The sequence below is a fragment of the Balaenoptera musculus genome, chromosome 8 (assembly GCF_009873245.2).
Source record: "Balaenoptera musculus isolate JJ_BM4_2016_0621 chromosome 8, mBalMus1.pri.v3, whole genome shotgun sequence".
NCBI classification, from domain to species: domain Eukaryota; kingdom Metazoa; phylum Chordata; class Mammalia; order Artiodactyla; family Balaenopteridae; genus Balaenoptera; species Balaenoptera musculus.
The window spans coordinates 99,596,666-99,611,234 of record NC_045792.1 but is presented as its reverse complement, the minus strand read 5'-3'; the positions used below and the strand labels follow the sequence as shown (position 1 = coordinate 99,611,234).

The 14,569-nt window shown below is 57.6% G+C and overlaps 2 protein-coding genes across 2 annotated transcripts; one reads left to right on the top strand and one right to left on the bottom strand.

Moving 5' to 3' along the window:
* The first annotated feature begins 2,066 nt into the window (after positions 1–2,066).
* Positions 2,067–4,567, top strand: PTGDR2 (prostaglandin D2 receptor 2). The gene is made up of 2 exons (XM_036861935.1): positions 2,067–3,633; positions 4,421–4,567. The coding sequence occupies exon 1, from the start codon at positions 2,094–2,096 to the stop codon at positions 3,303–3,305; it is 1,212 nt and encodes a 403-aa protein (XP_036717830.1). The 5' UTR covers positions 2,067–2,093; the 3' UTR covers positions 3,306–3,633; positions 4,421–4,567.
* A 164-nt stretch (positions 4,568–4,731) lies between these two features.
* On the bottom strand, positions 4,732–12,995 carry CCDC86 (coiled-coil domain containing 86). The gene is made up of 4 exons (XM_036861936.1): positions 11,732–12,995; positions 7,416–7,545; positions 5,791–5,865; positions 4,732–5,602 (listed from the first exon to the last, which is right to left on the bottom strand). Exons 1-4 carry the CDS (start codon positions 12,487–12,489, stop codon positions 5,483–5,485), a joined length of 1,083 nt encoding a protein of 360 aa, XP_036717831.1. The 5' UTR covers positions 12,490–12,995; the 3' UTR covers positions 4,732–5,482.
* Positions 12,996–14,569: the final 1,574 nt, after the last annotated feature.

The window sequence follows — 14,569 nt, the reverse complement described above, 5'->3', positions numbered from 1 at the left end:
TGTCTGAGCGTCCCCATGGGACTTAGATGGGGCTAAAGGGAATGTTTCAGCACAGAGAGGGGATGGCTCGTGTGTGTTTGCTGGGAGTGGAGTTCTCTCCCTTCCACTGCAGCTGAGGGACGCTGGGCAAGTTGCTGTGCTTCTCTGAACCTTTGTTTCCTCTTCTAAAAAATGCAGTCTCACAGGGTCATTGTGAATGTAATTGCTCTGCAGACTCTAGAGCTTGGGAAATGCGAGCATTTTCAGGGAGCACGGGGACAACAGCTCCTCTCCCCCCACCTGCGTGTCCCCAGCTCCAAGCGGCTCACCTGTCAAGGAAATTCTAGTTTGATATCTGGCACCCTCACCCTACGAAGGACCGTGGTCCCGAAGAAGGGTGTGGATTTTCTCATCCTGGCCAGCAGTGCCTCCTGTGGAAAGACGAATACTGAAGAACACCTCCCCCTCCCTCCCCCACTTTCCTTCTCTTCTTTCTCCATCATCTCGTGCTTAGAGCAGAGGTAGAGGAAAGAGAACAGGCTGAGTGCTAAACTGTCGCTCCTCCACATGCCTGTGTTGTTCGGGAAGCTTTGGGTCAGTGATTTAAACACTTGAGTCTGTTTCCTCATCTGCAAAACGGGATGGAGGGAAGTACCAGCACTTTTCTTCTAGAGCTGTGAGCAAGAGAGTGAGTACCTACGTAAAGGATCTACCACAGTCCCTGGCATGTCATGGGGGGCCCAGGACAATCGGAGTTCCCAACCCCTGTTATCTGTCGGTCCCCACCTCCTGCAGGCAGCCTCCCACCCTGACCTCCTCTGCCCTCACTGATCTCCACTGGCTCCACATCAGATGGTCTCAGGTTCTTTTTTTTTTTTTTTTTAATAAATTTATTTATTTATTTTGGGCTGCGTTGGGTCTTCGTTGCTGCAGGCGGGCTTTCTCTAGTTGCGGCGAGCCGGGGCTACTCTTCGTTGTGGTGCACGGAGTTCACATTGCGGTGGCTTCTCTTGTTGCGGAGCACGGGCTCCGGAGCGCAGGCTCAGTAGTTGTGGCGCACGGGTTTAGTTGCTCCGCGGCATGTGGGTTCTTCCCAGACCAGGGCTCGAACCTGTGTCCCCTGCATTGGCAGGCGGATTCTTAACCACTGGGCCACCAGGCAAGTTCCGGCCTCAGGTTCTTGATGAGGCTGTGGGTCTTCACATCTGGCCAGGGGCTGGCTTCTCCAGCACTTAGATGAGTAGTTGCTCAGTAAATAGCTGTTGAATGATTATGAACAGGGCTGGGTTTCCTGGGGCTGGCAGAGCGCCTGGGGCTGCCCCTGAGCAGGGGAGAGGTCTTTTGGCCCTTCTGGGCCTCCAGAGCCCAAATCTGGTAGTTCCTTCTGCCCAGCTCTCTCCCTGCTCTTATCTTATTTCCTCTTAAACTACCAAACAAAGGAGGGGCTGGCTCCACTGTTTGCAGTCAACACACCCAACCAGCCACCACTGTGGGAGCGAAGGGCCACAGGACGGATCTGCAGAGAGGCAAGGTCCGGGGGTGCCGTGGGTGGGTGCGTGGGTGGGTCATCCCTTGAATGCACGGACTCCGCCTTCCATTCCCATCCTCCAGCCCAGCTGAATCCTCCTGCCCTTCAGGGGGGCCTCGCTCACACCCCAGTGCTCTGGGGATTGGGAAAAGGAGTCCTTCATGGCCTGATCTTGGTTCGTATTTCTCCAAGTGATCTTAGGCCGCCTGCTTAATGATAATCACAACGCCATTGATGCAGTGCTTACTGCATGCTTACTCTTGCTTGAAATGCTTATATATATTATTAACTCATTTAATTCAACAACCAACAACCCTGTGACCTAGATCCTGTTATGACTGCCATCCGTGTTACAGAGGAGCAAACAGGCTCAGAGAGGTTAAGTGTATTGCCCAAGGTTGCACAGTGAGCAGGTGGTGGGGCTGGGATGTTATCCCCCCACCTTACTGCCCTTGCTCAACTTCATTGATCCCCAGGGGCCTCACCTGTAACTGTCATGGGTCAGAGTCCCATCTCCTGGCCAGGGTCGCCCGTTGCCTGGCACTGCCCACCACAGTGCCTCTTTCTCTCCGCCGCAGAGCCCACGATGTCGGCCAACATCACGATGAAGCCCCTGTGTCCCCTCCTGGAGCAGATGAGCCGCCTCCAAAGCCACAGCAACTCCAGCATCCGCTACATTGACCACGCGTCAGTGCTGCTGCACGGGCTGGCCTCGCTGCTGGGCCTGGTGGAGAACGGACTGATCCTCTTCGTGGTGGGTTGCTGCATGCGCCAGACCGTGGTCACCACCTGGGTGCTGCACCTGGCACTGTCTGACCTGCTGGCCACCGCCTCCCTGCCTTTCTTCACCTACTTCCTGGCCGTGGGCCACTCCTGGGAGCTGGGCACCGCCTTCTGCAAGCTGCACTCCTCCATCTTCTTCCTCAACATGTTCGCCAGCGGCTTCCTGCTCAGCGCCATCAGTCTGGACCGCTGCCTGCAGGTGCTGCGGCCTGTGTGGGCGCAGAACCACCGCACGGTGGCCGTGGCCCACAGGGTATGTCTGGCGCTCTGGGCCCTGGCCGTGCTCAACACCGTGCCCTACTTCATCTTCCGGGACACCATCCCGCGGGTGGACGGGCGCATCATGTGCTACTACAACGTGCTGCTCCTGAACCCCGGGCCCGACCGCGATGCCACGTGCAACTCGCGCCAGACGGCCCTGGCCGTCAGCAAGTTCCTGCTGGCCTTCGCGGTGCCGCTGGCCATCATCGCCTCGAGCCACGCGGCCGTGAGCGTGCATTTGCGCCACCGAGGCCGCCGGCGGCCCGGCCGCTTCGTGCGCCTGGTGACGGCCGTGGTGGCGGCCTTCGCGCTCTGCTGGGGGCCCTACCACGTGTTCAGCGTGCTGGAGGCGCGGGCGCACGCGGACCCGGCGCTGCGGCCGCTCGTGTGGCGCGGGCTGCCGTTCGTCACCAGCCTGGCTTTTGTCAACAGCGTGGTCAACCCGCTGCTGTACGTGTTCACCTGCCCCGACGTGCTGCGCAAGCTGCGGCGCTCGCTGCGGAGCGTGCTGGAGAGCGTGCTGGTGGACGACAGCGAGCTGGGCGGCGGGGGCAGCAGCCGCCGCCGCCGCCGCACCTCCTCCACCTCGGCCTCCTCCTTCTCGCTGGGCGGCCGCCGCCTGTCCCCGCTCGTGCCCGCAGGCCTGCTCGGCTGGCTGCGGGGTGGCCGCGCGGCGCCCCCGCAGAGGGACCGGGCCCGATCCCAGGACGAGCGGGGCCCCCTGAACCGGGCTCTGCGCACCACCTCGGCGTAGCAGGCACGGGCCGGGGGATCGCCAGGCTCGGACCATTCTCCCCACGCCCCCGGGAGGCAAGGGCAGGGAGCGATCGCGCGCAGCAGCTTCCCCAGGGCCCGGACGTTTAGTCGGAGGCTAAGGAATCTGCATGTTAAAGCGCCCCACGTGACTCAGTGAATCCTTTTCAGAAACGAAGTGAGCTAAAGCCGTGCTTCTCAGACTTTCTTATGCGGGAGTCACCCAGGGATCCTGTCTGCTTGAACGCGCCGCCGGGCGGGTGTGCTGACAATCTGCATTTCTAACAAGCCCCCAGGAGGCGATGGGACCACACTCGGAGTAATGCGAGGTTAAAACCCTAAGACATCTCAAACTAGGGTAGTGGACGCCCCAAGGTACACAGGACGCATCTCCCTGGAGCTGTTTTTAGCAGATGATGGGTGGGGTGGATTTTTACATTAAACCAGTGATGTAGCTTTGGAGTAGAAAGCGAGAGAGGAAAAGTTCGGGAAGCACTGTTCCAGTCTAACCTTTTCGCTTTGGTCATTTAGTTGCGCTTTACTGAACTACACGCTTTATCCCACAATCTCGAGGGGCAGGTTCTATTAGCCCCACTTTTTACCATGTGCAAATTGAGGTGCAGGGAGGTTAGGTAACCTGCCCAAGGTGCAGGGACTGCATACCAACCATTAGGCATTACCTGTTCAATTACTATTTAGTACGTGAAAAGGCACCCCCCACATACCCAAGGTCCTTCAGAGAGCAGCTGCGTGGGAGCCCCCATCTCTACCTGTCCGACCCAGCATTGCCCAAAGTGGAAAAAGCAAGGGGTGCTATGGTCAAAAGCTTGGGAAACCTGGGCTAATCAAAGTGCAATGGACATCCTTATTGAAGGTCTTTAGTGTTTGAATGAGCCCTGCAACCTCCGTGACCACAGCCGGTGATATTTCCTAGCTCATCTGACACATGTGCCAGCCTACAGTTCCCTGGGACGCCCTCTGAGCAATGCTGGTAATCCCTAGATCTGTGCAGCACCCACCTCCCTCCCGACCGCACGGGGCTGCAGCTCTGACCCCCAATTTGTAGGTGTGAGGGGTAACTTACCATGGAATCTCCACTCTACCATGTCTGTTTAGCTCAGCATCCCAGGGCCTGGTGCAGAGTTGGTGTGGTACACGTTTGGTGGATGGAACGGCAGCGGAAGAGCCAGGGGAGAGACTCTCCTGGGATCTTGGTCCAGTGTTCCCTGTGCCACCACCCGCAGCTGGGCTCCCAGCGTTTACTCTCAGTGCCAGGCAGGGCCCGGCCCACAGCAAGCGCTTGGCAAACGGAGCAGTCGATAGACAGCTGGCTGAACGGACATCCCACCTCGACCTGGCCCATGCTCCCTCCTACCTGCTCCCCTGCTTCACCGAGCACTTGGCGCCAACTGACACACAGTACATTTTACTTGTTTATTATGTTTTCTCCATCAGAATGAAAGATCCTTGAGGGCAGGGACTTTTGTCTGTATTCCCTGATACCTAGAATTGTGCCTGTACACAGCAGGCGTTCAATAAATATTTCTGCTGTAGACTGGATGGCATGAGTTAATCAGATCTCTGGGGCTTCTGCAGAGTCTGGTACAGGAAAGGGGGAGCTAGAGAGACCCTGCCCCCTGCAACCTCCCCATTTTAACCTTAAGTGTTGAAAAGTGGGGCGGAGCTGGATTCAGTCTGCTTGGTGACAGGGTCAGTGGGATGCAGAGGGACCCAAAGCAGCCTTTGGGGAGGTGTGTGTGTGGGGGAGGTGGATTCCTGACTTCCGGCCTCCTGGCCTGGGTTAGACCCAGGACTCTGAGACAGAACATACATATTTTGGGGAGTCACCCGCCAGTCAGCAGCTCCCTGAGGAACCAGAAATTACTCTTCGTGGTTTGAAGGCACTCAGAGAGGACGGGGGAGGGGAGGGGGGGAGGGGAGAGCTGACCCTCCTCCCTCCTCCAGTCTCTGCCAGGTCCCAGGCTACCTCTGGGTCTCTGTGCCACAAAGACCTGCCTGTGAGCCCTCTGGGAGGCTCAGAGCCCCGTCTTGGGTGGAGCCACTGTTTTGGAGCCATGGGGTTGGAGTGCTGCGTCAGCAGAGGCGTGTGGCCAGTGGCCCGAGGGCTGCCGTGTGTGACACGGTGGTTGGCCACAGAAGGCCTCGGCCATCCTGAGCTCAGATCTTGGCTGCCGGCCGCTGTGGCGGCTGCTTCTGCAGCTGGGCCAGCGTGTCGCGCTTCTCAATGGAGCGCAGCTGCTGCTTCTTCGCCCGCTTGAGCTTGGTGGGGTTTCGGATCTGGGGGAGGTTGAAGGGAGGGTATTAGCATGGCTGGAGTCTCTGCCCTGCTCCCCAGGGAAAGGGAGGCCACCGCGGGGGCCTGGGACTGCGGCACGAGCGGGGGCCATGAAGCAGGGGTGCCGGGGTGTCTGGAACACGACACTCAGCCTGGCCGTGTCCCGTCCCGCAAGCAGGGCAATGCTCACCACTTGCACGATCTCCGCCTTCCGCTCGTTCTCCAGGCGGCGTTTCAGGTTCTCGGCGCGGCGCTGCTTCTTCTCCTGGACACACAGGGGAAGGGGATTGGGTCTGGGAGCCAACCGAGGCGGCCCTGGTCTCCCAGGCAGTGAGAGGTGACAGAATTCCCAGGGAGGAGGGCAAAAGGCCCACTTATCCCGGCTCCGGGTCGTTCCTGGTGCTTGGGGGTGGAGAGCCAGCAAGGAACCATCCCTGTGCCCCTGGGACCAGCACCCAGAGGCCCACTGTGGTGGGAAGTTCCTGACTTCACCTGAGAAGGGGGGCGCCTGGTCAGGCGGCTGAGGACGGGGGCTTAGTCGACACTGGGGTTGGAGGGGGCGGGGCGGGGTAAGACACAGGTGGCACCCCACCCGGAAACTCAGGCCCATGCAGACAGTGGTTCCCCTTACCACGCCCCTCATCAACTGCCCGGGGAGATGGGGTGGCTGGCCCTTTCCCTCATTCCCGTCCTCTCAGAGTCCCCCTCTCCCCCTGAAGCCCATGAGCCCCTAGAATGCAAGGGCTGGGGTGAGGGCTGGCTTCCTGAGGTTCACCCTGGCGCAGGGCTGGGAAGGGCGGAGGCTGCAGAGAAGAGGCTCCGGAGCCATCTGGTCCCGGTTTGAATCCCGACTCTGCTACTTCCTAAATGTGTGACCTTGGCCAAGTGGTTTAAGCTCTGTGCCTCAACCTCCCATCTTTAAAGTGAAGATGATTACCTAAGATTGTTTTGAGGACTAAATGAATGAACACACATACAGGGCTTGGAATAGTACTGGCCCACCGGGAACACTCAGAAGATGAATGTAGACGGAGTCTTCCTTGGGAACGGCTACGCCGACTGCTGTCCCTGGTGGGGCAGGGCAGGGACGGTGGCCCCAAGGCTGTGCGTGGCCAGGGGCCTCCCTCGGCTTTGGCAACACAGGGTAGAAGGGGTGGCTTGGGCCCGCGGGGAGAAAGGAGAAGTGACACTTGAGCTCCCGCAGGCGCAGGGGAAGGTCTGGGCTGGGGGCTGGGCAGGGGCACCTCTAAAGGGGACGGTGACAAGAAGGTTCTCTCTTGCCCAAGAGGGAGCCAGGGCCACACAGGAAGCTAGATAAGGCCTCAGAACGAGGCGGCGGCCACACAGTCTGCAGGGCCTCGGCCATAGGCCGAGCTGGGGCAACTCAAAGCAGGGGACAGATGACCAAGTGGCCGACCCACCCCCTCCCCTCATGGCCAGGCAGGGACTGCAGGCTGGGGGCGAGGGGTCTGACTCCTCCGGTGGCCCGGGGACCACGAGGCGAGTGACGTCCCACTGAGCAGTCCGCTCCTGGTGGATCGACACCACCACCTCCCTGTCTGCCTGCTGGGGCTTCCTGGAGACTAGAGAGGTTGGGCGTGAACCTCTAACAGGGCACCCGTGGCCCTGGGATAAGCGTGAGGGAGAGCTGGACGGACGCGCAGGCCGCCCACTTCGCTGACGTGTCGCTGATGCCAGCAACACCCGGATGAGGCCTCCCATCTGTATGCCTTTCCCACCCTTCCCCGGGGCCCCCAGGCTGGAGAACGGCTCTTGACCGAGTCCCCCCCCACCCCTGCCTGGCCGGCCCCTCACCTGCCGGCGCCGCTCCTTCTCCTCCTGCAGGTGCCGGGCGAAGTCCTTGGTCTGCTTTCTCTCCCGCCGGTCCTTCATCTTCTGCTGCCAGGATGTGCGCAGGGGCTTGTCCTGAACCATCTGGGAGAACCTGGATGGGGGAGACTGAGTGCTCTTGGGGTCCGCGGGATGCCCCGGTGCCCTCCCTCTGCGCCTTCTTCCCTACCTGCCTGCTTGCCCGGCAGTCGACCCTCCGGGTCTGTAGAAACTTGGAGCAGGAAAGGGCCCTGATCACGCCCACTGCCATTTCTTAAGCCCTGGTTATGTGCCTGTGGGAACTCCTGTTCCCTCCAGTTTATAGAGGAGCAAAGAAAGACTCAGCGAGGTTAAGTAACGGCCCAAGGTCACCTTGCTCCTGAGCAGTAGTCTGTGACCAGAGCCCAGGCCACACGGCCTCCACCACCAAGCTCCGCTGCTCCGACCGCGCGCAGAGGGCTGGGCGTGGACGCCTCTGGAGAGGGGGCCCATTTCATCTCAGAACAGCACAAATGGTCACGGTCCCCTGCAGTGATTCAGAACCTCTCTCCCAGCAGGGGAAATGTGAAAATGGAGTGGGTGCTAGGGAACATCGGGGAAGTCTTGATTTCCTAAAGAGTGATGGTGACACGGTCACAGGAGAAGCGAGATTACCTCTGTAGGAACGCACACCGCCAGGATCTAGGGGTGGGATGAGAAATCTAGGACGTGCTGTAAAACATTCCGGGAAGATGGAAAAACGTCAAGGAGCGAGAGGAAACTAGACCAGGAAAATGCCGAGGGCTGCTGAGACTGGTGGTGAGGGCTTGGGGGTGCAGGCAGCCGTGCCGCCCCTTTTCTGTAAGCTTTCTCCTTGAACGATTTGAAGCCTGTTCGGGTGTCCCACGGGCCTTCTTTCCCCCTCAGCAGTTCCTCTCGTAGTGGCCTTTCCGCCTCCCTCAATAATTTCTTGACTTTCAAAAGAGCTCCTGTTTACCCACGTCCCCTCTATCATGCCCCAAGCGGTCACAGCAGTGGGCACCAGGCAGTGTGGCCCCTGGGGAAGGTCAATACGGCTCTTCCGGTTCATCTTTCCCCTTTCTTGCTCCACAGGAGTCTGCACATACAGCCTGGACCCTGACCCCAGGCCTGTCCGTCCTCAGTCTGGTTCTGCCTCCCCCCTCCCACCCCTCCTCCCCAGTTCTGCCTGCCTGCCCCCAGCACACCCCCCACTGCTCCTTCTCCCCCTCCCCTTACGTGGAGACAAGAACCGTGCCCATCACAAAGGGTGGTGGGAGGATTAATGGCTCACGGCCCGAGAAGCACTTAGCACAGTGCTCTGCATATAGTAGGTGCTCAGTGAATCCACCCTTCAGAGAAGGGAGACGGTGCACCCAGGGAGGACTGGGCAGAAGGTGGCATTAGGCCTGGGCAAGGGGGGTGGTGCGGGGTGGGTGGGTGGGTGTGTGCTTCCCGGCCTCGGCTCCCTCCCCCCGCATGCCCCCTTTTGCTGGGACACCTGTGCAGCAGGTGCTGCCCCCGCTGTCTCGGGCTCACTCACCAACTGCTGAAGTTGCTTCCTCAAAGGTCCCAAACATCCATTCAACAGCCCCTCTGGCCCTTATCCACAGGCCTGGTGCCGCTTCTGAAGGTGCTTTAATTCTACTGCAGCAGCTTCCTTACTGGTCTCCCTGGTCTCCCCTCTGCCCTCCTAACGGTCTGTTCTCCACAGGCCAGACCGGTCCTTGCAGAGGTCAGATCACGTCACTCTTTTGCTCAACACCCCGCATGGCTCTCACGCTCACTCAGGTCCCTGCAAGCGCCCACGTGGGCCCACGTGACCTGGCCCCGTGACCACTCTGACCTCACTCACCTCCTACCGCTCCCCTTGTGCCCAGTGACGAGGCCTCTGGACTGTTTCTCAAACACAAGAGCACACGCGTGCCTCTGGCCTTTCTGTTCCCCTTGCCTGGATACTCTTTCCCAATATGTTCATTCAGGCCTCTGCTCACATCCCTGTGGCAGTGAAGCCATCTCTAATCACTGTGACAACGCCCTGCACCTCTTGCTTTGTTATTTTCCTGTATTGTCCTAATTACTGATCTATGTATATATTACGTGTTGGTTACCCATTTCTCACAACTAGAATGTTTTGTTTATAGCCACGTTTACCCCCAGATCCTAGCTCAATGAAATATAAACTGGTTGAATGAATGAACTACCTTCTGTTCTCATTCATCTACTTGTTCGACTCAGTGCCTAACATGTGCTGGGCTCTGGGGAGGATCGAGCCTTTGTAGGTAAATCCTCACTCTCCTGGAGCCTCTGGTCTAGAGGGGAAGCCGGCAGCCGACAAGAATCACACACGTAAACAAGCATTTGTGCAAATGGGGGTGTTACAAAAGAGAGATACAAGGTACAATGACAACATATAGCTTGAGGACTTAACCCTGGTTGGGTTGGACAAAGAGGGCTTTTCCCAGGGGGTGATGTTTAAGGGGAGCCCTGGGAGATGAGCAGGGAATGGCCAGGGGAGGAGCCTTTCAACAGAAGGAACAGCATGTGCAAAGGCCCTGAGCTGGGAGGGAGCATCACCGACAGGGGGCACACAGCGGGGAGGTCAGTGTGGGAGGCGCTCAGTGATGGCAGAGATGGCAGAGGAGAGGAAGAAGTCTGGAGCGCAGCTCCAAGCAAACAACAGGAAGCTGGGAAGCATTTCAGCTCGGGCACGAAGCTGGGACAAAACACCCTTTCTCTTGCTTCTTGGTGTCCTCTGCTGACCCTCTCTCCTCCTGGCCTGTGTGGCGGAGCAGCCTCCTCACGCTCAGTGAGCTCCTCTCCCCCCCCACACACCTCCCGGGTACCAGGACTCCAGGCTCCCACACTCAACTTGCTCACCATCCTCTTCCCACCGGAACCGACCTCTTCATTTGGTCCCACATGGCCACCAGTGGCCCCACCATTCTCTGGGACCTGCTGGGACCGAGGTGGAGGGGCAGCGCCACCACCCACTTCTCCAAGTCCAACAGTCGCTCCATCTTCAAAGTCTCTGATTGGTGACTTGTAGGAAATCACTCCCTAAGTTTCAGTTTCTTCTCTGTTTGAGGGGGGAGGGGAATAATGCCCACCGCCTTGGGGTTTAGGGGTTCAGCAAAATGACATCTGCAAAAAGCCTAGCACAAAGCTTGACGCACAGTCATCCCTTAGTAAATGTCCGCTTCTTCCGTAAAATCACTGCCTTCCCCTATGGGCCCTCACAGCCACGAATTCCTGTCTGCCCAGTGGTTCCCAGTAGCTAAAACATGAACTGGACCCCACCTCTCCTTCCTGGCAGCCTAAACATTTCCTTCTTCACTTGCGCCTCTTTGTTCCTTCACTCAACAAGCATTTAATTGAGCACTTACTGCCCGCGGCACAGAAAGACAAGACCTCACGCCTACCCTTTAGAAGGGACAGTTAGGGAGTTTGGGATGGACGTGTACACACTGCTATATTTAGAACAGATAACCAACAAGGACCTACTGTAGAGCACAGGGAACTCTGCTCAATAGTATGTAACAACCTAAATGGGAAAAGAATTTGAAAAAGAATAGATACATGTATATGTATAACAATCACTTTGCTGTACACCTGAAACTAACAACATTGTTAATCAACCATGCTCCAATATAAAATAAAAGTTAAAAAAAAAAAAAAAAGAAGGTTGCAATTCAATGCAAGGCGGTTCTACAGAGCACGGGTAAAGGGCTTTCACGCAGACTTTGGAATCAGATCTGTGTTCAGGTCCTGCCTCTACCACACATTTAACCTCCCTGAGCCTCAGCGTCCTCATATGTAGAATGAGGATAATCCTAATGCCTGCTGCTTCATAGAGCTCATGGGCAGATTCAATGCCAAGAAGCATGCTGCTCCCTGTTTGACAGGCCCTTCCCCCGGCCAGTCCGTACGAGAGCACTTAGCAGCGTCCTATACACTCAGCGCTTGGTAGTGCCTTTTATCAAAAAGGCAAATAACTGTAACAGGTAATGGTGGATGAAGACCTCACTGCTGGTTTACTTGCTTCTGCCCCCTTACTAGAGAGGGCAGAGACAAGGATAAATGCGTGTTGAATGAACACACAGATGAGGTGCTATCCAGGGGTCCTTTAAGGGCACCCCTCCCTGAGATCCCAGCGCATTTTACCACATTCTGGTTATAATTACCTCTCTGTGTGACTCCTCCAGTGATGTGAGATCTCTCCAACCTACGGGCTATCTCCAGGCTTAACCCAGGCTCCAGCACCACACAGAACCCCATCCCTGCCCAGCTGGCCCCCACCTCACCTCTTCTTTGAGCGGTCCTTCCACACCCGCCCAGACTTGGGCTTCCCCTTCGGGATTTTAGGGACCTCCTCCTTCTTCGGTTTCTTGGACGCTGGGGCCTGGGCTGAAGAACCTTCTCGCTTCTTTGGCCCGAGGCCGTCTCTCTCCGGCTGCCCGGCCGGCGGGGGCTTGCTCGGCTCACGCTGATCCCGTGGGGAGCCGGGCGACTGGGGTGTCAGCTCCTGTAGTGGCTGAGAGGGCTCGGGACCCGGCGCTTGCTGACCGGGGGAAGGCTCTAGTGACCCTGGGCTCGGCTGCAACTGATGTCGGGGGGACCCCGGGGTCGGCTCCTCCTTACTCTTAGGCAACTCCGAATCCGCTTCTTCTCGGTCCTGGGAAAACTTTGGTGACTCCTCATTTGGCTTTGGCTGAAGTCGGGAGAATTCAGGACTCGATTCCGGCTGTCTTTGGGGCGACTCCAGGCCTGGGTCTCGCTGACGCTGGGGCGACCCTGGGTCCGGCTCTGGCTGCTTTCGGGGAGACCCCAAGCCTGCCCCCTCCCGTAGACTGGGTGATCCCGGGCTTGTCTCCGGCTGATGTCTGGGAGACTCCAGGCCAGGTGGCCGCACACTCCGAGGAGACCCGGGCTCCCTCCTTTCTTCTGGGTTCGACTCGAACTCCACAAGGGCCCGTCTCGCCCGCAGAACCGAGGTGGGGTTCTCGGGGGATTCAGGCTTTAGTCCTTCCAGCCGCCGGCTGCGCCTCAGCGGCGTATCCATGGCCCGGACAGAGTTTCTAAACGCGAGCCCACGTGCAGTCGCTGGGACTACCGGCGCCGTCCTATGACGTCATAACCCCGCTACGTCTGCGCCGGGCAGGAGGGGCTGTTGCCCCGGAGGCCATGTTGGTGATGGGCGAAGAGGCGCGGGGAGGAGTCCGGGGAGAGCGGGTCTTACGAGGCGCATGCGCAAAGCGCTTTGGCGCTTTTACCTGTGATTGAAGAATGAGTCCCAGCTTGAGATCCGTATTCACCTTCCCTGCGAGCCCAGTCTCCCGGGGGGAAAGAGAGTGTGCAGGCGGAAAAAGGTAGAAGGGGTCCCATTTTCGGGAGAGAAGAGGATTGGAAAAAGATCCAGGGAGCCTGTAGGCAAGGCTGGATGGAAACTTTGCTGCTAATTCACTTCTTTACCGCTAACTCAGCTTCAGCGCTGAGCACAGCCCCACCTGCTGAGTCACTGCGGACAGGACACTGGAGCAGGAGTGAGAGTATCAGAGTATCAGATGGGCCCCAGGGTGTCTTGACTGCTGATCAAGAGGAGGTGAGGAGGAGGAAAACACAGGCAAGGTTCCTGGAGGATGGAAAAATGGATTGAGGATCCCTTAACACCTCTCACCCCTTGGCTGGTGCCACACAGCATCTAGAATGCACCCCGATGAGTTTAGCCTGTTGAAATCACCTCCCTAAGGGTAAGGCGATGGCACGGCTTCTTCACTATCCTTAGAGGTTGTCAGAATTAGTTGCACCCTTGTGCTGTAATCCTGTGTCAGTCCCTGCCTTCCTGGCCGCTCTCAGAGGCTCCATCTGCAGGCTCAGCGGCCTTGGGCCCCTTGCTCCTGGACCAAGGAAATCCTTGCAGTGAGGCTTTGTCTCAGTGCCCCAGCCCAGCAGTGCAGCTCCCCGCTGCAGAAGCAGCTCAGACCCCTCCTTGGCCAGCTCTTCCAACTCCCAATTCTCAGTTCCTTAAATCTCCTGCCCCAGCCTGGCCGCCTAAATGGCCTGCCACTCAGATCCACACCTGGCATGCATTACCAGGGCTGTGGAGGAGGCACGCCACCTCACTGTCCTGCCCTACCCTGGGTCCCCTCAACTCTCCTGGCTTCCTGAGCACCCGTCCTCAGCTGGAGGGATCACTCTCGAATGCCAATTGGATCGTATCCTGGTTCCGCTTAAAATACTTCAGAGGGTGATCTCAGGTCCCTGCCAGGTGATGTAAGAGCAGGGGATGCTTTACAGACGTCCTTCAGATCAGGTGAGGAGACCCCTAGTCAGTGGAGGCATCAAGCGATCTCTGGCCCAGAACCATCCCTTCCACCCAGGCTCAGTCTGTCATTGTCATTATAAATGGTGTGCAGGGGCCCAGGGGACACTCCTGAATTTTTCAGAAAAGGTTGGTGTGACAGTTGCTATTGGAACTCTGTTCTCATATGCTCTTTGTCTTTCTACTGCAGGCATCCCAGCCTCCTGCCCTCGGGGGAAAGGATGCTGACTGGGGGGTGGGTCTTCTATAGTCTCCCAGAGGCCCCAGCAGGATTGAGCCTCAGTTTCTACGAAGGCAACCTGGTCATTCATGCACCTTCTTTTGGCTTCTCCCCTGTTCCTGTCTCAGCTTCCCACTCCCTTATAGGTGCTTGCTGGGGTCATTTTCTTCCTTTCTTTCTTTCTTTCTTTCTTTCTTTCTTCCTTCCTTCCTTCCTTCCTTCCTTTCTTTCTTTCTTTTTTGGCGGCGCCGTGTGGCATGTGGGATCTTAGTTCCCCGACCAGGCAATGGAACCCGTGCCCCCTGCATGGGAGTGAGGAGTCTTAACCACTGGACCACCAGGGAAGTCCCCTTGCTAGGGTCATTTTCTGAATAGACTATTTGCATTTAAATCCTTGTCTCAGAGTCAGCTGTGGAGGAACCCAGCCAAAAACACTGGGACAAGCAATTATTGGACCAGGCATTCTTTCAAGTGCTCTATATGTACAAACCCATTTAATCCTCACAACCACCCTGTGAGGCAGGTGCTGTTGTTATTACTCCCATTTCACAGATAAAGAAAACTCAGGCACAGAGAGGCTGGGACACTTGTAAAAGTCAC

Excerpts from the sequence above, each read along its gene's own strand:
- PTGDR2 (XM_036861935.1), top strand. The coding sequence starts at position 2,094 with ATGTCGGCCAACATCACGATGAAGCCCCTGTGTCCCCTCCTGGAGCAG.
- CCDC86 (XM_036861936.1), bottom strand. The coding sequence starts at position 12,489 with ATGGATACGCCGCTGAGGCGCAGCCGGCGGCTGGAAGGACTAAAGCCT. Across the intron at positions 7,546-11,731 it reads AAGGACCGCTCAAAGAAGAG|GTTCTCCCAGATGGTTCAGG; the intron begins GTGAGGTGGGGG and ends TCCCCCATCCAG. Across the intron at positions 5,866-7,415 it reads AGAAGGAGCGGCGCCGGCAG|GAGAAGAAGCAGCGCCGCGC; the intron begins GTGAGGGGCCGG and ends CTGTGTGTCCAG.